Genomic DNA, 26,188 nt, shown 5'->3' with positions numbered 1-26,188 from the left:
CTAAAGCCGCGGTGCAAAACGGTTTGTAAAAAGTGTACGAATGCATTGACATCCATTCAGCATTCTGGTAATAAACAGCTCAAAGTTTTTGATAGATCTGTGTCACGGCTAAGGCCAAAAGGGGAATGGAAGATACACACAGCCAAATGTTGCTTCTAGGCTTTTTGGCGTGGTTGCCAAAAAGTGAGTAACGAAAAGATTTAAAACAATTTCCAAGTTCTCACCCATAAGAATTTTATATAACTATGTATCATCGCAGTGAGTCAGATCACACCGCAAATATTTGGCTCAGATATAAAGGAATGGAAAAACGGAATGGGTGAGCACACTGAGTAACTGCCAGCTTTTAAGCACATATTCCTACCTCACGACCAGGTGTGTGCAAACAATGAACTCCGGTTTGGAATTCCATTGGTGGTACGTGATGTAGTAGTGTGTCTGCAGCCATATCCATTGCTGGCCTTTGGTCAAGAATCTGTAGTAACAGGACTTGCCTTTTCCAAACTGCATCACTGTGGAACACAAAGAAACACTTTTGGCAATAACAGTTACATTCTGATTGTAACGGAGATCAGAAAAAAAGCTTTGTCCCGCCTAACAGAGCTAACATTGCTATCAATCCTTCCTAAACACTGCTTACCTTTTCCACCAGGTGCCAGGGCATTTTGTTTTTTTTATTTGCTGTTGGTAATTTAAAAAGAAGGGGGCTCCCATATTTGGGGCTCACTTACATAATTGGCCATTGCTGACACAGGCAGCTAATCTGTTTCTTTGCTATCAAGCCGTACACATCAATGATATCAGCGGCACTGTATATTGGTGCTTTGTATCTGCATGCATTTCACAGATCGCTGGCTTAAAGTTAGGAACCTGATAGTAGAAGAACCCTGATCAGAAAGAGAAAGTCTGTTTAACTGGTATTTGAAATGTCCACAACTTAAGACTCCCTACAAGTGTTTCTTTGAGAGCTTGAGGCCCTGCTCCTGTGCTGGCGCCGTGTGCAAAGATAACCAGTTATATTTCCTTTTTAAAAGACTGTTTATCAACTGGCCTGTGTCTAGACTGGCAAGTTTTTCCGCAAAAGCAGCTGCTTTTGCGGAAAAACTTGCCAGCTGTCTACACTGGCCGCTTGAATTTGCGCAAAAGCACTGACGTTCTGCTGTCCAAAATCAGTGCTTCTTGCGCAAATGCTTTGACGTTCCCGTTCGGGCAAAAGCCCTTTTCTGGAAATGTTTTTGCGCAAGAGGGCCAGTGTAGACAGCTCAGGACTGTTTTGCGCAAAAAAGCCCCAATGGAAAAAATGGCGATCGGGGCTTTCTTGCACAAAACTGCATCTAGATTGGCATGGACGCTTTTCTGCAAAAAATGCTTTTGCGCAAAAGCATCTGTGCCAATCTAGATGCTCTTTTCCGCAAATGCTTTTAACGGAAAAGTTTTCCCGTTAAAAGCATTTGCGGAAAATCATGCCAGTCTAGACGTAACCCTGCTGTTTAAAAAAAAAATGTAACAGAACATAATATTAAGGACCAGGCTTTTAAAAGGGCTTCCCATGTGACAGGCACAATTTTGCACCAGCAATTCACTGGGCCTACAGCTGAACTCTTTCAGGACCTGATCCCAAACCCACTGAGCTCCATGGAAAGACTCTCCTTGGCTTTGAAAGGCTTTCGATGAGATCAAGGCAGATGGTCTTGTGGTTAATGCATTGACCTGGGGGGCTGGATTCAGTCCCTAGCTCTGCCACACATTTCCTGAGCCTCTTGGGCAGTTATCGAATTGCCCACGTGCCAATGGAGGGGACGCCCGGCCCTGCCGTGCAGGGGCAGTTGAGCAGATAACACTAGCGAGGTGCTCAGACAACATCAGGGATGGGAACATAAGTAGCCAAGCAGGTTAGATGCCTGAGTATCCGACTCCACCCACAAACCCAGCAGGTAGGGACCTAAATAGGCTGGACTCAAAGTAGGTGCAGTGGAAGTGCCCCAAAAGTGTGTGTGTGTGTGGGGGGGGGGAGACACGGGCATGTACTCATAGACCTGTGCCCTGGGACCCTGCAGGAGACTCATCCCTGACCCTGCCCTCTCACGGCCTGTTCCTCTGGAAGCCCTCATGCTTGTCCTTCAGCCTCATGCCACTCCTTCCTTATGAGTCCCTCCCATCTCCCACCCCACTGCCTCTTCCCCTGAGGCCCCGATCCCATGCTGGCTCTCCCAACCTGCATGCATTTGACCCAATATGTGCGTTAAATGTTTTCCCTGTGTACACAGCCAAGCACGGTCGCCTGCTGTTTGTTTGGGTCTTTTCCACAACAAGTGAGAAGAGAAAAAAAAACCCCACAAGATACGGCAGGGGACCGAGACACAAATACAGTGCCTGAAAGTACTTTTAATTCACTCTTCAGCTAGATCCACACGATGGGGGAAGGTCGGCTAAAGGTGCACAATTCCAGCTATGTAAAAATGTATCTGGAGTCAACATTCCTTAAACCAAGCTTCAGTACCGTCTCCACAGCGGGAGGTCGAAGGGAGAAACACTCCCGTCAACTTCCCTTCCTTCTCGTGAGGCGTAGGAGTGCCAGTGCTGACGGGGGCTCCCTCAGCATTCGATTTAGCAGGTCTTTAGTAGACCCACTAAATCGACTGCTGGAAGATCAACTGCTGCGGTGTCGATCTTCCCACAAGTGGAGACACGGCCTTTGAAACTGACTCAATTCCAAATTCTAGAATTGTACCTACAGTCGTGGGACAACTGTAGGGGCTACCCCCCCACCCACATACATGTGCAGCCTTTGATACAAGCAAAGCAAAAAGTGCACCCTTTTGAACACGACAATGAGCTACTCATGGTTGTTATGTATGGATAAGCCCCATGGAAGCTACAAGTATTGCATCAAATGGTCTGTCTTGGTGACAACAGAAGCAGCTGAGACGGACAGTCTATAGCGGGTCAGCTGCCTACTTGCCTTTTTTCAGCTAATCAGGTTGGTTTGGAAAAGTTTTTTTTTCTTTCCTATACTTTATTCGGAAGCATACATGATGAAATGAAAAAATAGGGTCGAAAAATAGTAACAGAGACACTTTACAAACTCACACCAGGTGGTAAAACAACATTTACGTCATCCCACCACTGAGCCCTTCCTTAGACTAGCTCCATGCTCCAGTGAGATCTGTAGTAAGACCAGCATGATATAGTGTAGCAGGAGCAAGCCACTCCTGCAATGGATGGCCCCTGAAGAACTTAAAAGCAAACGACTGGGCAGAGAGCAGCAGGTTGAGAGCTCTTCCTACTCTTACTAAGGAGACGTTCAGCACACGCTATTCTAAGTCATGAAATGTAACTACAGGTTGAACCTTTCTAGACCAGCACCCTGGGGACCCGATTGGTGCTTAACTAGAGAATTGGCCGTACCATGGGAGGTCAATATTGTCTAGCCACATTACCAACACTTCTACTGCTGACTTGGCTCTTAGAAGACATATAGGGGTAAATCAGAGCTCAATCTCAGCACAGAACACTGAGGGCCAGGAATGGTGGCTGTAAACAAACTTTATGGGACTGCGGAAAACCTGGCCACACCCATGATAAGTGGATATGCAGTTAACTAAAATCATGAGTCAGCAGTGTGACACTGTTGCAAAAAAAGCAAACATGATTCTGGGAGGCATTAACAGGAGTGTTGTGAGCAAGACACGAGAAGTCATTCTTCCACTGTACTCTGCGCTGGTTAGGCCTCAGTTGGAGTATTGTGTCCAGTTCAGGGCACCACATTTCAAGAGAGATGTGGAGAAATTGGAGAGGGTCCAGAGAAGAGCAACAAGAATGATGAAAGGACTAGAGAACATGACCTATGAAGGAAGCTGAAAGAATTGGGCCTGTTTAGTTTGGAAAAGAGAGGGGACGTGACAGTGGCTTTCAGGTATCTAAAAGGGTGTCACAAGGAGGAGAGAGAAAAATTGTTCTTCCTGGCCTCTGAGGATAGAACAAGAAGGAATGGGCTTAAACTGCAGCAAGGGAGGTTTAGGTTGGACATTAGGAAAAAGTTCCTAACTGTTAGGGTGGTCAAACACGGGAATAAATTGCCCAGGGAGGTTGTAGAATCCCCATCTCTGGAGATATTTAAGAGTAGGGTAGACAAATGTCTATCAGGGAGGGTCTAGACGGTACTAGGTCTTGCCATGAGGGCAGGGGACTGGACTCAATGACCTCTCGAGGTCCCGTCCAGTCCTAGTGTTCTATGAGTCTATGCCGGACCATGGATGTTGCTGGACCAGAGAGGTTCAACCTGTAGTAATACTACAGTGTGACACAGATGGCAATTTCCTGAAATATCCTGGACCAACTTTACTGAATTAAGTATTTTAGGGGTTTGTTGCATTAGAAACACCAATGAGTAATGTACTATTGTGAGCTTGCAGGGAAAATCTCCAGGGTGGAGACAAGACAAATGAAACCCTTGAGTTTCAAAGGACTCTTTTAAACAAGAGGTCAGACAGAAAGGAATAGTTGGGATAAACAAAGTGGAGTGGATTTCCTAGGAAATGTTTGGGAGGTGGAAAATACAAATTTCCACCTCTGGATCCAACCTGTTGATGCTATGTCTGGAGGAGATACCCACTATCAATGCATGATCTATTCCACGAGCAAAGATCAAGGCTGGATAAAAGAGTGGCTCAAAATCTTGAGTCTCCGGAGGTAGCCTTGTTAGAGGAAGTGGGTTTTGACTACAGCATGTAGTCAACCTGTGGAACTCCTTGCCAGAGGAGGCTGTGAAGGCTAGGACTATAACAGAGTTTAAAGAGAAGCTAGATAATTTCCTGAGGTTAGGTCCATAAAAGGCTATTAGCCAGGGGATAAAATGGTGTCCCTGGCCTGTTTGTCAGAGGCTGGAGAGAGATGGCAGGAGACAAATCGCTTGATCATTGTCTTCGGTCCACCCTCTCTGGGGCACCTGGAGCTGGCCACTGTCGGCAGACAGGATACTGGGCTAGATGGACCTTTGGTCTGACCCAGTACAGCCATTCTTATGTTCTCTTATTCTGAGCAAAAGATATGAATGTGTAAAACCACCTGTGTGGGATGTGAGGGACTCACCACCAGTTGGTAGAGGTGGTGTGATCTCTGGTAAGCTTATTAGAATGTGTGTAGATCTTTTTTAATGTTTGCAATGTTCTGCTTTTACCCAAAGAACATATGTGCTGGTGTAACCACCACCAGGCGGATTTGAACCTAGGCCCTCTGGAGCTGAGTATAGGAGCTTTTACCCTCTGAGCTAAAAGCCAGCTGGCTCCCAGCCCATGCTGTAGAGGCCTCTTGGTCTTAACTGTTGCTATGGTCTAGGTACCACTTGCTTGCTCAGTAACCACACTAGGGCTCTGTCTACACTGGCGCGATCTTGCACCAAAGCGGCCGCTCTTGCGCAAAAACTCGCTGCCTGTCTACACTGGCCGTGTGTTCTTGCACAAGAACACTGATGTTCTACTGTATAAAATCAGGGCTTCTTGCACAAGAACTATGATGATTCTGCTCAGGAATAAGCCCTCTTGCGCAACTGTTCTTGCGCAAGAGGCCAGTGTAGACGGGCAACATGAATTTCTTGCACAAGAAAGCCCGATGGCTAAAATGGCCATCAGAGCTTTCTTGCACAAGAGAGCGTCTACACTGGCACGGATGCTCTTGCGCAAAAGCACATCTCTTGCACAAAGGCACATGCCAGTGTAGACGCTCTCTTGCGCAAATACAAGAACTCTTGCGTTAAAGAGTATGTGCGCAAGATCATGCCAATGTAGACGTAGCCAAGGTGTGCGGGTTACACTTGCTCAGAAAGGGCTTCTTGGTGCCTTCTTGGCTTCTGGGGGCAGTTATGCTGTTGATTTCCTCTGAGGAGAAGGTGAAGCAGGCCTGCGTAAGCAGCCTGACTTGGCGGAGAATTCACAGAGCTGTGCAGCTTGGAAATACCCCCAGCACAAAGAACTTAATTAGAACCTGTTCTCCGGAAGTGCTAAGTACACAGGGTTTCATTGAAGACAACGGGAATGGAGAGTGTTCAGTAGCAAAACCCCAAGAATCGAGGTTGTTTGCATTCAGGGGAGCCAACAGCTTCTGCAGGCTCCTGCCTGAGGCGCCACACTCCTGGAAGGGGTGGAGCCTCAGGCAGAAGGAGCAAGGTGCACCCCCCCGCCCCCCAGCCCTCAGATTTAAAGGGCCTAGGGCTGCTGCTGCTCCCCCTGGGCGCCCCCACTGGTACGCCTGCTCGCACTGCAACATAAGAGCAATCAGGAACGGAAGACAGGAACTCTGGTTTCCCAGTTTTGCAGTGTAACCACACTGATAGGGCAACTGACTTCCAGGGCTCAGACACAACAGAGAGCTGCCAATCTGGCAAATACTCACCGATAAAACTTGCCCCGATAAAACCCTGGATTCCTAGGCATTCCTCTTCCCTAGTGAGGCCTGAACGGAGCCATATTTCACAGGCAGAGGGAAGCACCCCCCGAATAAACAGACCCGTTTTTGCAAGTACCGTCTTTTGCACACGTGTCGTAATTGCGTATTGTCAGTTCCCTGCAAGCAACGGGAGAGGAACTTACAGTGTTCATGGCACCTAGCAAGAAGCTCCAGGTCATCAGCGTGGTAATAATCGTAACCTGACGTTCCCAGAACCTCAAAGGGTAAATAGCCTATGATGGGCGGGGCCCTAGAATGAAAGCACAGAGAAAGAAGTCAGTACAAAAGCTGAGGCGAAAACCATTTGGTAGAAGACTTCCCGCAAACTGAAAGCCAACTATCTCCTTGCAAGGAAGTCAGGAGCAATATCGATTTCTTTGCAGCAGAGTGAGAAATAAACACAAGCATGTCAAAACTGAGTAAATGAGGAGGTATCTGTTTATTATTTCCTGCTCTATTCATTATGTGGGTGTAGGGAAAAGCACGTATGCATGCAAGTGAGTCATTCGTTAATCATGCTTGTTAGTTTAAGAAATACTCTGGATGTTCATGCGCATAATACACTGGAGACTGTGTAAAATTATCCAGTAAGGCTGGGTGCAAATGTCATCTGGGGAGGAACCGTAGAGAAATAGTAAGCCTACACTTAGGATACAGTAAGCTGGGGTGTAAATCTGTCCTGTGTTAGCCTGCAGCACATTAAGGGTGTGTCTAGACTACAGGGCTTTTTTGAAAAAACTTCCCCTGCGTCTAGACTGCTGCCGCGTTCTTTCGAAAGTAAATCGAAAGACCGCGGCAGTTTTTTTGACCTCGGAAAACCTCGTTTTACGAGGAAAAACACCTTTTTTGGAAGTGCTCTTTCAAAAAAAGGCGCTATAGAATGCAAACTGTGCTTTTTCGAAAGAGAGCATCGAGACTGCCTGGATGCTCTCGTATGAAAAAGCAGCTTGCTTTTTCGAAAGTACTGGTTGTAGTCTAGACGCTCTTCATCGAAAGAGACGTGCAGTCTAGACTTAGCCTAACGCACTGTGTGGATCCTGACTGAGGTGAAAACCAAGAACTACAGCGTGCTTTGATCTACCGGGCTTTGTGACGGGCATAGCTTAAACGCCCGGGGCGACTTTCAGTGCCCAGTGGCATGGGCCCTGCAGCCCCTTACAGCATGTCTATACGACAGAAATTGACCCTTTAGAGGCCCATCTTCTAGTGTTCAATTTAGTGGGTCTAATGTAGACCCCCCCCTCCGCATTGAACGCTGAGGGCAGCCCCCATCAGCGTCCTGTATTCCTCATTCTGTGAGGAGTAAGGCAAACCAACAGGAGCGTCAGCCTCCTGCGGTGTAGACACCGTGGTGGTTCAGCTTAAGGTAAGCTGAATCCAGCGACGCATAGGTACACACGCCAGATTGCCACAACTGAAGTGTTCATGCGGACAAGCCCGAAATGGGTCTCTCCCAGACAGTGGGTGCAGGGACACTGGGTGCAGGGATGAACGATGAACCATCTATTCCCCTGGCACCGCTTGGGAGACTGAAACCTGCAGAGTGTTCGCTGTGTATTCTACAGGATCAAGAGTTTCCTTCAGAACAGCTGTAGAGCTGATTTCCAGGACTCTGCTGCCTTGGGCAGATGAACAGGGAAGGGAGGGAGGGGAAAAATGAGATCCAGGTTCAAGCTTCCAATGCAAAGCCAGCATCGAGAAGCCCAATGCTCAACTGCAGCTGAAAACGAGAACTTAAAAAAAAAAAAAAGATGCAATTACAAAGCAGTAAACAAACTGTACTAGAACAAGGGCATGGTAACACCTGAGGAATAATTAACATCACGCAACGTGGCAAGTTGGGACCAAAGACATAATTATTACACTTACTGCACATCGGAGCAGGCCAAATTCTGCCCTGGCCTGCTTGTGTGCAGCTTCAGAGGAACGCTGGCTCTGCTTTGGAAGGTATCATTTCGCCGGATAGCATTTATTTTGCTTCTTGCCTTTGCTTCACTGTCCATTTGCCTTGGCTGCCGGCTGCGAGCAACGCAGTTTGCCAGCAACGTTTTCAATTCACTCCTCCGGAGTCAATGGGGCGGTATGTCACCCCAGTAGTTAATGTTTTAAAATTACACCGCACAAGGCCAGGCTGAAAAGAGGGACATTTTCCTCCTCCTGCTTCCTTTCCTTTGGGATATCTTAGGGTATGTCTAGACTACACGCCTCAGTCACCAGAGGCATGTAAATTAGACTACCCGACATAATCAATGAAGCGGGGATTTAAATATCCCCAGCTTCATTAAAATAAAAATGGCCACTGCGCTGTGCCGGCTCTGCTGATCGTCGGCACAGTGCGCAAGTCAAGGCGCAGATTGGTTGACAAGGGAAGCCTTTGTCGACTGCTCCTGTAAACCTCGTTTCACAAGGCATAAAGGAGCAGTCGACAAAGGCTTCCCTTGTCGACCGATCCGCGTCTAGACTGCTGCGCTGTGCCGACGATCAGCTGAGCCGGCACAGCGCGGCGGCCATTTTTATTTTAATGACGCCGGGGATATTTAAATCCCCGCTTCATTGACTATGTCGGGTAGTCTAATTTACATGCCTCTGGCAACAGAGGCATGTAGTCTAGACATACCCTTAGTGCGAAGGCCAGTGCCACCAAGTAACGTTAAAAGATGCTTGCAATAAGGGCACAAAATAACAAAACGGATTCGGCTTGGGAAAAAGGCAAGCTTCTCTGCCATGGAGGAAAGGAGTAATCCAAAATAGCGATTCTGTAATTAAAAGGAGGGAAATCCGGGGAACCAGTCATGTCCACGGTGAGCGTGGACAGCACTCTGAGAAGAGATGTTTGCAGTGCAAGATGACAAAGAAAAGGGCAAGCGTGAATTTGGGCAGTATGTACAGCATCCCAGAGCCAGGAGGGAAACCCTCTCTTAGGGCCTACTCCCCAACCACTGAAAGATTACCAGGGACTCCCCAGGCATTGGATAGGGGCTGAGTGTAGAGTCAGACATTCTGAAACAGCCAATGGGAGCTTGAGGAGCACCTTGTCTAACGTTCTGCAAGACGCTGGCCCTGGGATAGTAATTTCTGCATCAAAGCACAACTTCGGTTTGAACGCAACTTTTAGGAAAAAAGATCCGGCCTTTGTCAATGCACGAATCAGCTCCAGAGCAATGTTGCATTCATTCCTGGACACCGCGTGGTCAAACAGATGTAGGCCACGTCTTCACTGCGAGGGAGATCGACGCTGTGGTGATTGATCTTCCGGAGTTTGATTTAGCAGGTCTACTAAAGACCTGCTAAATCAAACATCAAGGGTACACCCTATCAACACATGATTCGCAAGGAGTAAGGGAAATGCTCCTGTCGACTTCCCGCTGTGGAGACAGCGCTGAAGGTCAAATTAAGCTACATCGACTCCAACTACACAATTAACGTAGCTGGGGTTGCGTTCTTAATTCGACCTTTCAGGTAAGTATAGATAAGGCCTTAGAAGTTTAGAGAACAGAAACAAACCTAAGATTGATGAGAAAAGATTACAACAGCTACACAGATATAGGATGCCAGGTAGGCCTGCAACATGGTAACTGTCTTCATGCGGAGCTGGTGACAAACTATCCCGGGCCCTGGGTAATGTGGGGGTGGCATGGCTCTATCCTGTAGGGGGTGGGGCTAAGGGCAAACAGCCCTCAGCGCTGCTCAAACCGTGCTACCCCACCCCACCCAACACTGTGCTATACGGGGCTCCAGAGGCGATGTGAAGGGCCCGGAGCTCCAGCCATTGCTGCTGTTGCAGGAGCAGCAGTGGTAACCCGGAGCCCTGGGCCCTTTTAAATTACCAGCCCCAAGGCTGCCCCCTTTGCTCCCCCCGCGGATGGTCCTGTCTACATATGAAAGGCAAAAATGTCAAGGACGAAGCAGGCTCACTGAGCATGTTGCTGCGAAAGGGGCTCTCAAAGGAAATTAAGAATGGAAAAACAGTGGGATTATCAGGGGAAAAAACCTTCTTGAGAATGAGTTTTGTGACTCCGAGGACAGAAAGGGTGGAAGAGGAAGTGCAGGCTGAACCTCTCTAGTCCGGCATCTTCCGGACCTGACCGGTTCCGAACCAGAGAATTTCCTGGATCATGGGAGGTCAATCTTGCCTAGCAGCATGACCAGCACTTCCACTGCTGACTGGACTGTTAGAGGACACAGAGGAGTCAATTAAAGCTAAATCTCAGCGCAGAACACTGAGAGCCAGGACTGGTGGCTGTAAACAGACTTTATGGGATTGTGGGAAACTTGGCCACACCCATGCAAAGTGGACAGCGAGCTAATTAACATCATGCCGGACCACGGATGTTTCCGGACCAGAGAGTTCTGGACTAGAGAGGTTCAACCTGTAGGAAGTATCCTTTAGCCAGCAAACCAGTACTGGAAAGGGAATGGCCCGAACATCTGCATGGCTGTGTCTAGACTGGCCAGTTTTTCTGGAAAATCAGCTGCTTTTCCGGAAAAACTTGCCAGCTGTCGACACTGGCCGCTTGAATTTCCGCAAAAGCACTGACTTCCTACTGTAAGAAATCAGTGCTTCTTGCGGAAATACTATGCTGCTCCCGTTCGGGCAAAAGTCCCTTTTGCGCAAAGCTTTTGTGCAAAAGGGCCAGTGTAGACAGCTCAGATTTGTTTTCCGCAAAAAAACCCCGATCGCAAAAATGGCGATCGGGGCTTTTTTGCGGAAAGCGTGTCTAGATTGGCATGGATGCTTTTCCGCAAGAAGTGCTTTTGCGGAAAAGCGTCCATGACAATCTAGACGCTCTGTTCCGAAAATACTTTCCCGTTAAAAGCATTTCCGAAAATCATGCCAATCTAGACGCAGCCATAGGTCTTTGTCTGCGATGGTTCTGAGTTAGACCATTCATCGAGCGATACAAACACTCAGTTATAGCCGCACTACAGCCCGGCACAGATACATGCGGCTGGCCGCGGGTGCCGTGCGCGCTCTGCGAATCAGCTGAGTGGCATATGAATCTCTCCTGGGCAGCCGCCCGAACGCTCAGCTTCCAGGAAACACTGCTCTCCTTTAGCTATTAGGAGGCAGCACATGCTCAGCACCAGTATTCCTTGTAAGCTGAGAGTTCGGGCAGCCACCCAGGAAAGATTCAGGTGCTGCCCACCTGATGAGCAGAGCACCCACAGCTGGTAGCACACGTTCCTACTGGTGGCCTACATGCCTTGGGGGCACATAAAAAATTATTCCGCACATGGGTGGAAAAAATTAGAAGCACTTCCGAAAACATGCTTCTACATCATTAATTAATTGTGGGAAGGAAATGCCATCAATCTCTGATTGCAAGTTATTGGGAACAGCTGTGGAAAGTGCCTAGCAGACCCTACCATAACACAAAGAACACAGTCATATTCACCCCAAATATCTTTTACAGAGCCCTGTGGCTCCTTTTCTTTATCTGACCCAGATTTCTTTTAAATGTGGCAGAACGTGTGCTTATTAAACTGGCTTTTATTTCTATTTATGCACCCGAGCCAATGCCTTGGGGGGGACCATAACATCACACGTATCCTCGTGATAATACTGTAATGTCTTTCAGATGAATATCAGCTCAACATTTCAAGCAGCTCGAGAAAGCGCAGTGCGTTCCGATTTGACAACATAATGCAGAGGAACTGATCCTCTAACTGAGAAAGTAATTACAAACTGCTTCTAACTCAGGGCTGGAGGAGTCGGCATGCTGGTTGAGCAATCTGAAAGTTTTTAGCTCGCTTAGTCACTGCTAAGGAAGTCCGTAACTCCCTGCGCGAAAGGAACTGTTCAAGTTTTCTGAGCAAGAGATCAATGGCTGTGTGTAATGTGGAAAGCTAAAGAGAGAGACTTTAAGTTGTCAACAAAGTGTAGGCATAGCAGGAGCATCTACTGTAGTAATTATGGCAATGAATGACAAAGGAAGGAGTCGAATATGGAACAGAACCAGACCAATATAAAAGCATCCAGTTTGTTTTTCCTCTTAAATGTGTGTATGTAGTTTCAGGCACCAGATGTTTCTATCTGGTCAGTGTTTCTATAGGTCAGTGGAATTGTCCTATACTGCTTCTGCACTCCCTCACTGACACTAAGGCCACGTCTATACTTACCTTATGCTCTGGAGGTCGATCTTCTGGCATTTGATTTAGCAGGTCTAGTAAGGACCCACTGAATCAAATGCTGAGATTATCTCCCACCAATGCTGGTACTCTACACCTCATGAGGAGTAAGGGAAGTCGATGGCAGCTTTTCTCCCATTGACCTTCCACTGTGGGGATGGTGCCAAAGTTCGAATGAAGGTACGTCGACTCTAGCTACGCAATTAATGTATCTTAATTCAAACATCCCATAGGGTAGACCTGGTCTGAGTCTGAGCAAACAAGGCCCTGATTCTGAGTAGAGATCAGCACCAGCTACTCCGATACTTGGCACCTTTCAGGATCAGCCATCAAATGTGGAAAACAGTCACTGAGAAATCGCTGAAAACATTCTACGAGAGAAGCATGGTGCCTCCACTTGTGCCTTGAGCCAATGGCTAAATCAGTGGTGCTCAACCGTTTTTAATGTGCGACCCCCAGGGCCGGGAAAATTTTTGGTAAGAAAAAAAAAAGCGCAAGAACATTCTGTTGCGGCCCCTGTAATGTAAAGCACCGGTCTGCCCCTACCCCCACTCCCACTTCATGTACGTCGGGCACCGAGACAGGAAAAGAAAATGGAGGCCAGCTCGGCCACATTTTGCTCACTGCTGGACTAAATGAGTGAAAACACACTCCTGGCTCTATGTTCACTGCTTACATCAGGCACCATGACACCCTCCAGCTAAAAGACTATAAATTATTCGCAGGAACTATGATTTCCTCTCTGGGTCTAGCAACAGGACTGGAGTAGAACAAGTCCTCTCTGAGCCACATCCCAAATTCACCACCAGATATAGCACTTGCTTCAATAAAACTCTTAGGCCAGCTCCTGGTAGCTTTCATCATCAAAGTTGCTGGATGCTCAGCCCCTTGAAAACCAGGTCACTAATTTAGATACCTAAGTCTCGGCTTCGCCTAACTTCAGACATCCATTTAAAAAAGATTAGGCTACAGGGCATCCCTGGTATACATCCATTCTGCACTAAAGTTGTTGACGCTTGTAGGAACTAATGAGTTATAAGTCCTTCCATTCCCCACTCTTAAGTTGTGCAAAAAAATAAAAAACCCAATTTGCGCAAATGGAAGTCAACTGAGGGAAAAAAAATCCCCACTTTAAGTTGTTTCGCTGTAAGTCCAAGTTTTTTTGAACATATCTTGGACTTACAGTGAGGACGGCTCGTACTATATATACTGATTCCAATTCATATAAAGTTACATTAATACACCTAGACACTAACAAGACATGCTATTCACTAACCTGAAGCATAAGGGGTTTTTTATTCCCACCTCAAAACAGGATTTCTAGTGTTGTTATATTGTTTCATATATTAATCTCGTTCATTTCTTGCAATATCTCTTCTCCCTTTCTCTCTCTCAGGGTATGTCTACACTACAGTGCTAATTCGAACTAGCTTGGGGAAAAGCCGGAAAAAAGTGTCTAGACTGGCCCGATCCTCCGGAATAAAGCCCTTTGAAGTAGACGCTTTTTTCCGGCTTTTCCCCAAGCCGGAAAAAAAGCGGCGGACATGTTTATTTATATCCCGCGGGGGATATTTAAATCCCCCGCGGATTTCCCTATTCCCACTTTCAAAATTAGCATGCCCCTTCCGAAGAAGGGGCCAGTGTAGACGTAGCCCAGTGGTGTGGAGAGGGTGCATAAAGAAAAGTTCTTCATTAGTTCCCATAATAGAAGGACTAGAGGACACCAAAGGAAAGGAATGGGTAGCAGGCTTCAAACTAATAACAGAAAGTTCGTCTTCACAAAGCAAATAGTCAACCTGTGGAACTCCTTGCTGCAGGAGGCTGTGAAGGCTACAACTAGAACAGAGTTTAAAGAGAAGTGAGATAAATTCATGGAGGTTGGGTACATGGAGTCCTATTAGCCAGGGGATAGAAATGGTGTCCCTGGCCTCTGTTTTGGAAGGCTGGAGATGGATGGCACAAGACAAATGGCTTGGTCATTGTCTTTGGTCCATTCCCTCTGGGGTAGCTGGTGTTGGCCACTGTCGGCAGACAGGCTACTGGGCTAGATGGATCTTTGTTCTGACCCAGTATGGCTGTTCTAAGCTCAGGGTCGGGGGTCTCAGTGGACCACCCTGATTTTCATGCAAACCTGCTCCTGGGTGGCCAGGCTGGCAGCTCTCTTGCCCTAGACGGCCACTTTCCTGTGCCTAGTGCGGAGGTCGTGGATGAGGTCCACGATGTCCACACTAGACCAGGCGGGCGCCCGCCTCTTGCGGCCCCGGGCAGGCTCCCGGGAGCCGCCAGCCTGGTCCCGGGAAGAGGCGGAGGGCTGGGTGGCAGCAGGTGGTTGGCTCATGCCATTCCAGGTGCAGGGTCTGCTGGCTGGGTGCTGGCAGGCTTGCACTGACACGGGCACCGTAGCCAGCCCGTGCCCCTTTAAGGGCTCCGGGGCCGGGAGGGGGGCAGACGAGTTTCCCTGGTGGTGCCCAGAGTGGCCACCAGGGCAAGCTGGGGGGGGCTAGCCTCCCACTAGTTCAAATTAAGTGGCTACACAGCCTTTAATTCGAACTAGTTAATTCGAACTAGGCGTTAGTCCTCATGGAATGAGGTTTACTTAGTTCGACTTAAGCGCTCCGCTAGTTCGAATTAAGTTCGAACTAGCAGTTTGCATGTGTAGCGCCTATCAAAGTTAATTCGAACGAACGTCTGATAGTTCAAATTAACTTTGTAGTGTAGACATACCCTGAATGTGGTATTTGGGTTTCTTTGGAGAATAAGCATTCAGCAAAAGAATGGGTCTTTCCAGTGGCAAGTACAAGGCCGGAGTTTCTACTCTACGGAGTTAGTACTATTGTGCATTATGGAAGAAGGGAATGTGTGTAATACAGTTAGAGATTCCTGCACACACACCAATATGAAAGAGCACAAAAGAGCTATGCTTTTCTTGAAGCATATTTGCCCTTTTATAGTTAAAAACGTTTAACCAAGTGATCTCCTCTCTATTTCACTTTATCTCCATTATAGTCTACTTATTCAAAATAAGACAATAATCACAATGGTTTATTCTTTTCGTTCTTTTTATAACAATCTTTAAATTCTATATCAAGATGCAAATCAACAGGGGCAAAGAACAGAGGCAGGTTCTCAGAATCAATGCCTATTTATGCTATTGTCCCCCCGGTTCTATGCTAATAACTTATTTAGAACCACCCCGGATATGTTTATATGGGCTGTATTTCCAGCTCACAAAAGGAAAGGTGAACACAGTTTCTTACTGCCCTTAAGTATGAAAGAGAGCAAAGCTTTTAAGAAAACATGAAATGCAGGCTTTCGTTCATGTTCCCGTAATGTTCTAATTTAATGTCAAATGTTCAATTGGGGGATGAAGACCACATTTGCCGGACAATTATCCTTTTTTAAACCATGGTTTGTTTATTCTTCAATCACCACGTGTTGTATTTAGGTCTTAAAAACAACCCTGTCTCCCAGGAGCAGTGGGTAAGATAGGCAACAGAAGGCGTTGCCTTTCCAAAACTGCCGATGTTCTCTGCTGGCTCCCCAGAGGACGGGGACTCTGACACGGCAGCCTGGCTCTCTGGCCACCTAAGCCGGTTCCTCGGCTGCCCCAAAAGGTTGGGGCCACAGTGCAGCAGTCTGGCTCTCCGACCGGCCAGGAAGGATACGGCTGCTGCGCGGCTGCCTGAGGTCCTCTGGCCATCTGGGGCATGCCACCTGCTGGGCTTGGGAGCAGAAACCTGCGGTGGGGCCGGGCTTAACTCCATGGAGGGGGCGGGACTGGAGAAGGGGCGGGGTCTCAGGCAGAAGGGGTGGGACCTTGGTTTTGCCTTCCCCAGCTGGGCCTTTCTCACCGTTCGTGTTCTCACCTGTGGTCCAAGAATAAAAACTTCCACTCCAAACTGTGTCTGGAGGTGAATTCTTCACATGGCTCCTCCACGTTGCACAGCTCCTGCAGAACAGCGAGGGGGGAGGGCACATTTTAATGGCGTTTGTGACAAAACAGCTTTGCCACACGTACCAGGGCGCTTTGGCCCATAAACTGATGTCTTTTCCTGCTCGTCTGGGGGTGTCTAGGTCAGTCTGGCTACGTCTCTGCAGGAGGGAGGGCGTTTTCCACATCCCTGAGTGACATAGCCAGGTAGCTGACTTTGCCAGCCATTAGTCGAGCGTTTAAGGATGGCAGAGCGTCCCGGTCTAGCAGAATGTAAGCTCCTTGGGGCGAGCACCGTCGGTTTGACAGCGCCTTGCACAACGGGGCCCGGATTCACCCGTAGGACTCCTCGGTGCTATTTTAATGCAAATAAAGAATAAGTCGCAATAAGCCAATGGTGCGAATTTGTTCTTTGCTAGCTCATGCGCTGGCAATTAATGGGCCACAGCTGAATTCTAGTATCATTATTATGCACCTCGTGCCCTTCTGTGGATTAACACTGGCTTAAAAAAGCCTGGCTCCCATGGTCAGAAATGAGCAGCCAGCTGTCTGACACAGTCAGTGAGTTTGGCAGGTTTCTTTCTGAGATTCAGCTTTTCCAGGGGTTCATTGGAATTCCCTGAACATATGGCTCAAAGGGCCCCTCTCATGCAGTCAGTGGCTCTTCTCACGTGCAGCTCTGCACTTGTTGGACAATGCAATACGGCTCAGAGAGCCTGTTCTGGTCTCCACTACGCTTAAGTGATCTTAGAGCCTCCCATCCCAAAAGGCAGCAGCACCGTGACTCATCCACAGATCTCAGCTCTCCACAGTTCACTGCCCAGCTCTCAAAGTGCAAGATTTACGGCCCTTTTGCAAGCTGTTGCCTTTAGGAAAGACCAGACTTAAATAGCCATTATTCATTTGGGTCAAAAGTGTTATTTAAAAAAAAAAAAAAAAAAGCCGAGGATAGATCCCTGGTGTAGGATGGGAAACCTGGCCCGTGAACTCTCACCTTTAAAAACTGCGGCGTCACGAGACGAACGGTTGCTACGAGGCAAACCTGCTCTTCAGTGGCTGACCTGAATGCTCTGGCGATAGCTGATTCAAAGCCATTGCAGGAGGGTGTAGGCACTAGACAAGCAGAACAAATCACAGGCCCCATCAACGTTTCCAGAAGAAAATGCAAAGGCTCAGACCGTACTTGACAAAACAGGACAAATTTACCCCCTTCTACCGCCGCAGCTCAGAGCCTAACAGAGACAAGCCCCCTAAAACCTGTTCAAATGATGAGCATTGAAAACATATTGGATGGATTCTTTGTGCATCTCTAGATTCGCTTGGTTCAATCATGTGAAAGGACACACAGGTGCAGCCACTAATCCTCGGCTTTGGAAGGCAAGAAGTCATCGAAACAAAGACAGTGAAATTCAGCTGCTGGTGTTTCGTTTGTTACTTTCATTACATTTTGTTTATGCTTTTCCAACTGCCTACCTCAGGTGGAAAATCTCTTTAGTGATTCCACTGACCATCTACTAGGGAAAACGAGCTTTCTTCATTGTAGATCTCAGCTAGAATTACCACGACAGACCAAAACAGCAGCAAACATGAATCTTTGTTTATCTGCAAAACAACGAGTAGTCCTGTGGCACCTTAGAGACTAGCAAAAGTATATAGGATCATATATATTTTAAAGTATATATCTATATCTGTATAGGGTATTTAAAAATATACATAGGTTCCTGTATATTTTTGTTAGTCTCTAAGGCCTTGTCTACACTAGGAAATTATTTCAAAATAACTAAATTTGAACTAACTCCTGAAATAACTATTTCGAAATGAGCGTTATTCCCCAGGGAAAGCAGGCATACAGATTTCAAAATAACCAGCCCGTTATTTCAAAACAGGCTTAGTAGTGTGGACGCTTCGCTTATTATTTCGAAATAAGGGAGGTTATTTTGAAATAACTCCCTACTGCAGACCAGGGCTAAGGTGTCCCAGGACTACTTGTTGTTTTTAAAGTTACAGACTAACACGGCAACTCCTCTGAGACTTTGTACCTGCAAACAGTTCACTAGTGGATTAGCAAAATTCTCTTCTCCTAGCTGCACTGCATGTGTGATATTGACCCTGAGGATCATATGCTGCATTTGTTCCATGCAGAAGAGCCACATGGACGTCTGTGGAAGTTAACTGACAGCAGTGGATGCAGATTAAGCAATGGAAATGTGCGGTGTGGCTTTGTGAGAAGAATTTTTCCCCAACGCCAGTAGTTAGGAATACGAAATGTGGCTAAGCCCTAGGAAGCGTGGTAAACCAAACAGCACTTCCTTTCCCAAGTTGCCTATCATGGGAAAGATGATGACCAAAATCTTTCATATACATAATGCACCCAGCACCAGCACAAACACGCGCACAAAACCATTTGTTTAAATGCAGCATAGACACCTCGTATCTCTAAGGGTATGTCTACACTACCCCGCTAGTTCGAACTAGCGGGGTAATGTATGCATACCGCACTTGCTAATGAAGCCCGGGATTTGAATTTCCCGGGCTTCATTAGCATAAGCGGGGAGCCGCCATTTTTAAATCCCCGCTGCTTCGAACCCCGTGCAGCGCGGCTACACGGGGCTCGAACTAGGTAGTTCGGACTAGGTGCCTATTCCGAACTACCGTTACTCCTCGTGAAACGAGGTGTACCGGTAGTTCGGAATAGGCACCCTAGTCCGAACTACCTAGTTTGAGCCCCGTGTAGCCGCGCTGCACGGGGTTCGAAGCAGCGGGGATTTAAAAATGGCGGCTCCCCGCTTATGCTAATGAAGCCCGGGAAATTCAAATCCCGGGCTTCATTAGCAAGTGTGGTATGCATACATTACCCTCCTAGTTCGAACTAGGAGGGTAGTGTAGACATACCCTAAGTGACTGACAGGAGGGGTTGTTTCAAAGTTGTTGATGGAGAAGGGTTGATAACAGGGGTCCTTCTGGAATCTGGCAGCAAACATTGAACCCGCTATGACAGGCTTTCCAAAAGTATGTCTGCTGTCCAAATTACCAGGTGAAAACAGAAGGGAAGTGGGAGAAAGAATGAATGACTGATGCCGTGTCTGAAGCCTGAACACTGTTCCGAGTGTCCAGTACTACAGCTTGTACTGGTTGTTAGCATTAGAGCCAGGCAGACGGGTTGAGCATATTCATGTGGGCATTTTCAACATTAAATCCAGACAACCAGCTTGCTTGCTTCCTTCCTTTCTATTTTATTTCTAGAAAATGGCAATTTTTGCCTCCACAATCCTGGAAGATTCAGGATTTTGCAGACTTCCTATACAAATTGATGGTCAACTACAGTTGCCAGGTATCTGGTTTTGAACCGGACAATCTGTTATTGGAGGGTTCTGTCCAGGAAAAATATTAAGAAAATACCAGACACATAAATGTCCGGTATTTTCTAATTAGGTAAGTGTTATTATTATTAGGAGTATCAATATCTAGTTGCGAACTGCCTGGCTGGTAGAAATGCTCACGCTGCGTGAGTGTGTCTACCAGTCAGGCAATACGCAACTACGCGGGGGGATCGGGGGAGAGGGGAGGGAATCCCAGGGGCCAGACTCCCTCGTGCTTCGCTCCCCACCACGGCCAGCCCCACTCCCCCCAACTCCCTCCCGGCCAGCCCCGTTTTCTGTCAGCTGCCCCTCCCCCGATCTCCCCTGGCCAGTCCTGCTCACCCCAATCAGCCCTGCTTCCCACTGGATGGTCCTCCCCTCCCCCACGATCTCTGGCCAGCCCTGTTCAACCCAATCAGCCCTGCTTCCCACTGGATGGTCCTCCCCTCCCCCACGATCTCCTCTGGCCAGCCCTGCTCACCCCAATCAGCCTTGCTTCCCACTGGACGGTCCCCCCACCCCCGATCTCCCCCGGCCAGCCCTGCTCACCCCAATCAGCCCTGCTTCCCACTGAACAGTCCTCTCCTCCCCCCCCCCCCGCGATCTCCCCTGGCCAGCCCTGTTCACCCCAATCAGCCCTGCTTCCCACTGGCCGGTCCCCCAACCCCCCGATCTCCCCCGGCCAGCTCTGCTTCCCGCCAGGTGGTTTCCCCCCCAACACACACACACATCCTCCCGGCCAACTCGGCTCCCCTCCTGACCGGTGTTCTCCCCCATCTGAGATCAAGTGTGTCTGGTATTTTTTTGAAGCCACCTGGTAACCCTAATGGTCACAAAAAAGCATTTCAAATTCTGATCAAATCAGAGCATTTTAGGTTGTTTTGGAGTGAACGGGGCTGTTTCCAAAAACGTGCAGCACCACAAGGCCGAATGCCTGGCTGGTCTGATACAGTCTCTTTGAAAAACAATTGGAGAATTTCACCCCCACCCGTGCAGCCAATGACCACCCCAGCTCTGTCACATGAAATAGACTCTGACCACGCCCAGCGCACACTCCATTCTGTTGTCTACATGTCATTTTTATGTGCAACAAGACATTTAAGGTAGCTCTGGTCAAAACTTAGTGTGAGAGAGACAGAGACAGAGACAGCGTGCTCTGGAGTCATAACTTACCATGAGTAAAATATTTAAAATCCACTACAAATTTCACATATTCATATGTTAGGGGCTCATTTGGATCTAAGCTTCCTCTTGCTAAATGGCAGCAAAACTCTATTTGCTTTTCAGCTGAAACGAGAGAGAGAGAGAGAGAGAGAGAGAGAGAGAGAGAGAGAGAGAGAGAAGAACATTTTAAATAGTCCCTGTGTTTGCACATTCACACACTCCCTCTATCTAATCTAGCTGGGTTTTTATGAAGACCCCCTCACTCTCATATCTGAGCTCATTCTGTTGGGATGTTCTCGATCTCCCCAAGTACATAAACAGCAGCAAGTGCAGAAACTTGTTTACGTGTCAGACTCGGGAAAAGCATCCCTGGCCCGATTCTCTACGGCCTGTTTGTACTGCTGTACGAGGGCTGAAAGTTTGGCCCTGCTGAAGTCAAAGGGACTTTTGCTACTAATGTCAGTGGGGCCAGGATGGCACTTGAAGTCTTTTAGGGCTTGTTCTAGGCAGTCTGATTTCCAAAAAGCCACTAACTCCTTGCACACTAATTGATCCATGCTGCCCACTAAAGATTTCCTCGTGCGCCATGGGAACTGTAAGTGCACACAAGCAGGGTCTGCACAGACCAGTGAGCCAGCAACACATGGTGCGTTTCAGAAATCACTCCCCCACGCTGCACACAAGTCACTCTGAACCACTGCGGCATTTTGGGCAATGCTTGATATAAACCTGACTGAAAGCCCTGAAAATTTTTCTGTTGACCCAAAAGGGCTTTTACGCAGGCTCACATACAAACGTATATTCTGAGGCACAAACTCTCTGGTTTATACAATCGGCAGCAAGGGTGACTTTTCCCCGTGAGCCCAAAGCGTAAGCACCAATGAAATTCCAGGTTATGTCCTATGTCGAGGGCTTAAATGATACTTAAGTGGGGATTTATGAGGCGGGGGGGTCAACGGCCACCGCAGGCACTGGGGCAAGGTGTGTCGGGGGCCTCCATGTCTCCAGGAAGGGAGGGGCCTCAGGTGAAAGGGGCGGGGCTGAGGGCAGCCAGCCCTTAACACTGCCCAGACCACAGCATGCTCCCCCCAGCCCTCAGAGTTGTGTGGAGCACCTGCCACGGCGCTCCTGCGGCAATTCAAAGGGGCCCGAGGCTCCAGCTGCCCCAGTAGCGGCAGTGTCACCAGGAGCTCCAGGCCCTGGGGCAATTGCTCCCTTTGCCACCCCCCATGTCAGGTGGCCTGTTATGAGGCCATATGCTGGCTCTACGCTCACCCCTGCCTCCCGCCGACCCTTCTTATGGGGCAAGAGCAGCATACAAGAGCCCTACAATCCCATATCTGGGGGAGGGAGGGCTCTCCCTGCATAGGCACTGTGGGAGCTAGTAATAAGGGTGCTTCCGGGGTCCCCATCACTAGGCCCTGCTGGAGGCAGGGCTGAGAGTGGGGCTAGGGACAGGGCTGTAGCACGCAGAGCTGAGGACATCCCAAGTAGCGCTGAGGCCTGTAATATTGACAGGTCACCCAGGGCCTCTCCAGTCCTCTGCATCAGGAGAAAACAAAGTCCCCTCCCCCCTCTCCCCAGCCAACGCTTCCCTCTGGGCTGTGGATTCTGTGTCTCTTAAGGATACGTCTAGACGACAGGCTTCTGTCGACAAAGAGCGTCTAGACGACATCCAGTTCTGTCGACACAGCAAGCCGCTTTGTTGACATGAGAGTGTCGACGCAAAGGACAGTGTGGGTGCAATAAAGCCTTCTGTCGACAGAACTTGATCGACAAAAGGCATTATTCCTCGTAGAATGAGGCTTACCGCCGTCGACAAAACTGCCGAGTTCTGTCAACGTTACGTTGACAGAACTCAGCGGTACTATAGACGCAGGTATAGTTTTGTCGACAAAAGTCCACTTCTGTCGATAAAACCCTGTAGTCTAGACACACCCTTAGAGGCTCAACCGCAACTCTCACCCCAGCAGAGTAATTTAATGGAGTCAGCTGAAATGAATCCATTTCATTCTTCCGTTGTGATCAGAGATACAGGGCAACCGCAAGAATACAAGGCACATCCCAGGGCAAATACCAAATGTACTGATGTGCTGCTTTTTTTTTTTTCTTCCAGAAATCTATAAAAGAGCCCAGGTGCTATAGCACAGAAAAGCCAGCTGCCCGGTTATTCTCTTCCCCTTAAGCCCAGTCTTGAGAGGTGCTTACTGTTTAGAAAATCAGCCGCAACCGAGTCTGTCATGAGCACCCGTGGAGAAAGAAGCTTGTACACCTCGCTCTGCTCCCGCTCAGGCAGAAAGTTCAATATATTTTGGTCCACCAAATCTGACTGAGACAAAAGAATGCTTTGTCATGTTCAACAGTACAGCATATACCCGCCAAGAGGCACAAACAGAGGGCAGACCCAACATCCTCACTTAACATAAAGAAGTGACATTGGCCAATGTTACAGTGAAGACAGAGGGAGGAATTGTGATTCTGCCTTCTGTACAGCAAAAATTCATCTTCCTCTCTGCTTGTCTAACATAAATAGATAACAGGCAGTGCTCTTGTAGCTGGGTCCATCCCAGGAAATGAGAGAGACAAGCTGAGGGAAGGAATATCTTTTACTGGATCATCTTTCCTGGGTGACAGAGAGAGATGCTTTCGAGCCACACAGAGCTCTTCTTCAGGTCTTGAGGGAGGGAAAGCTCAGTGGTTTGAGCATTGGCCTGCTAAACCCAGGGTTGTGAGTTCAATCCTTGTGGAGGCCATTTAGGGATTTGGGGCAAAAATTTGTCAGGGATGGTACTTGGCCCTGCTGTGAAGGCAGGGGGCTGGACTCAATGACCTTTCAAGGTCTCTTCCAGTTCTAGGAGATAGGCAATCTCCATTAAAGGTCAGGGAAAGGTTCTCCCAGTGGTACAGCTAAATACACGGCGGAGCTCATAAACATCTGCATTTCACATTCAGGTGCTATTGATGGCATCTGTTAAGTCAGTGTTAATAGCATTTGTCAGTGAATTTCTGAAGTCAAATCTCTTCTGAACACAGTGCCAATTCCAGAATCTACACAAGGGGTGATGGGGGTTTTTTTTTCCTTCTCTTCTTGAATTAACCCAACGAGGTTGTAATTTCTAGTGTTGACACTACAGATACATTTGTTCCAGGAAATAAGTATTTGTTGATAGTTTCGTAATAGCAACTAGTGCAGTGCGGAGGAAGGAAGTTTCATTTCCCAAAGGATTTCAAGATTTGGCTTCATTCCAAATTGGGGGGAAAAAACCTGAAAAGTTCAAAATTCTGCATTAAGGAAAATTCGGGATGGGGTGAGGGAAGTGTTGCAGGTTGACTGAAGTGTTTTGTTTCGGTTTCAACTTGTGGATCTATTTTTTATAACACAAGGCAACAAAACAAGATTTGCAAAAGGGAAACAAAAAGTACGTTCAGAACCCAAACATTTCTGATCCAATATAACAGTGAAATCAACTTGATTTCACAAACCATTCAGAGGAACTGCACAGTTCAATGGAAGATGGTTTCAGTGAATCTTCCTTGACCTGCTGTACTAATAAAGCAACTAAGGTTTGTGTCCTGCCTACGGTAGAATTTACAGTCATAGTAAGTTAATGTGTTAAAACATGGCAAAAAATCCGATGAAGACATGCTGTCATATAGGCACGATTGGCACCAAATACTAGAACCAACTATACTTTTGGGGGAATAGCCACAATATCAAATTGCTGCTTACTAGGATTCTTCCCAGAAACTTCTTAGGTCACATACTCTTCTGATGCCCATGTGCTTTTGATCAAAAGTGGGGAGAGTTAGCTCTTGCACCAGCTGCACATTGTTGGAAAATAGCATTATCAAGAGCACATTCCATGACCACAATATTTTCCACAGACTTGGTGGATTAAAAAAACACACATGAGCGGCCTCAGATATACGGTCAAACAAAAAACGTTGGCGACTATTACGCCGCATTTTTTAAAGCTAAATCAGAGAGTCTAATGCAAAATCTATTATTTAGAGATTTCACAGTAATTTTGGACCCTCCCGATGGGTCTGTTGTGCACATACGCTCAGGAATGCATCGCACTCGACCAGTTAGTTCTCTCCTCCATGGCAGACACAACATGGCTAGCATTGTGCATGACAAACGCCAACGGACTGGAAACTGACTATCCTAGGCGTGCAAGGAGATTGTAGCACGGGATGGGTTTCTTGGTAAATGTGTAGTCACGTTTTGGGTCACGGTGAAGCAGCTGACAGACCAGCAGGCCCCATGTAGGGAATGCTGTAACTCTTGGTATGCAGTGTGGCCAGGTGTAATACTCAGGTATCATAGAATCATAGAACACTAGGACTGGAAGGGACCTCGAGAGGTCATCGAGTCCAGTCCCCTGCCCTCATGGCAGGACCAAATACTGTCTAGACCATCCCTGACAGACATTTATGTAACCTACTCTTAAATATCTCCAGAGATGGAGATTCCACAACCTCCATGGACAATTTATTCCAGGCCTGGGCAATTTATTCCAGGTATGTAATATTACTAGCCCAAAAGGAAGGTAGGATTTGAAAAAAAAGGCCAAATATCAGTCACGCTATATACCCTGCTCATGCACACTTGTGCTGGCTAAGTCGCTAAGGGTATGTCTCCACAGCAAAGTTATTTTGAAATAACAGCCGTTATTTAGACTTTGTGTAGACTTTCCTAGAGTCTACACAAGCCAACTGCTATTTCGAAATTAATTTGAAATAGCGGAGGGCTTATTTCAAAATTGGTAAACCTCATTCCATGAGGAATAGCGCCAATTTCGAAATTGCTATTTCAAAATAAGCGCTGTGTAGACGCTTATTTCGAAATAGGGGGCCTCCAGCCCTTCCCACGGTGCCCTGCTGGCCGCTCTGGCCACAAGGTAATTTCTGACCTGATGCCATACTGGAACCAGTTCCGTCTGGCCTTAAATGCGATTCAGCGTCCAGTCTGTGTGGACGCAATATTTCGAACTAGCAAAAAGCTATTTCAAATTGCATTTTGTGTGTAGACGCGTTATTTCGAAATAATATATTTCGAAATAACGATTTCAAAATTAGATATTTGGAAATAACGCTGTAGAGTAGACATACCCTAAGACACTACAGTTTCGGCAAAAAGCTTTTTCTTGCACAGGGC

At 47.6% G+C, this 26,188-nt stretch overlaps 1 protein-coding gene across 3 annotated transcripts in view; it reads right to left on the bottom strand.

Annotated features, from left to right (window-relative positions):
• LOC102448866 (PAS domain containing repressor 1) overlaps positions 1 to 26,188 on the bottom strand; it is a 100,519-nt gene that overhangs the window by 29,715 nt on the left and 44,616 nt on the right. For 2 of the 3 annotated variants that reach the window (XM_075941107.1, XM_075941106.1), the window contains exons 6-11: positions 23,236 to 23,356; positions 21,037 to 21,150; positions 17,499 to 17,617; positions 16,440 to 16,522; positions 6,588 to 6,694; positions 365 to 512 (exon numbers count right to left, since the gene is read on the bottom strand). In XM_075941107.1, coding sequence (XP_075797222.1) covers positions 365 to 512; positions 6,588 to 6,694; positions 16,440 to 16,522; positions 17,499 to 17,617; positions 21,037 to 21,150; positions 23,236 to 23,356 — 692 coding nt within the window. The remainder of the gene's footprint in view (positions 1 to 364; positions 513 to 6,587; positions 6,695 to 16,439; positions 16,523 to 17,498; positions 17,618 to 21,036; positions 21,151 to 23,235; positions 23,357 to 26,188) is intronic. The other variant, XM_075941108.1, reaches the window with a different exon arrangement.

This window comes from Pelodiscus sinensis, chromosome 13, assembly GCF_049634645.1.
Source record: "Pelodiscus sinensis isolate JC-2024 chromosome 13, ASM4963464v1, whole genome shotgun sequence".
Taxonomy (NCBI): domain Eukaryota; kingdom Metazoa; phylum Chordata; order Testudines; family Trionychidae; genus Pelodiscus; species Pelodiscus sinensis.
The sequence above is the reverse complement of the archived record's forward strand: the minus strand, read 5'-3'. Positions and strand labels throughout refer to the sequence as shown.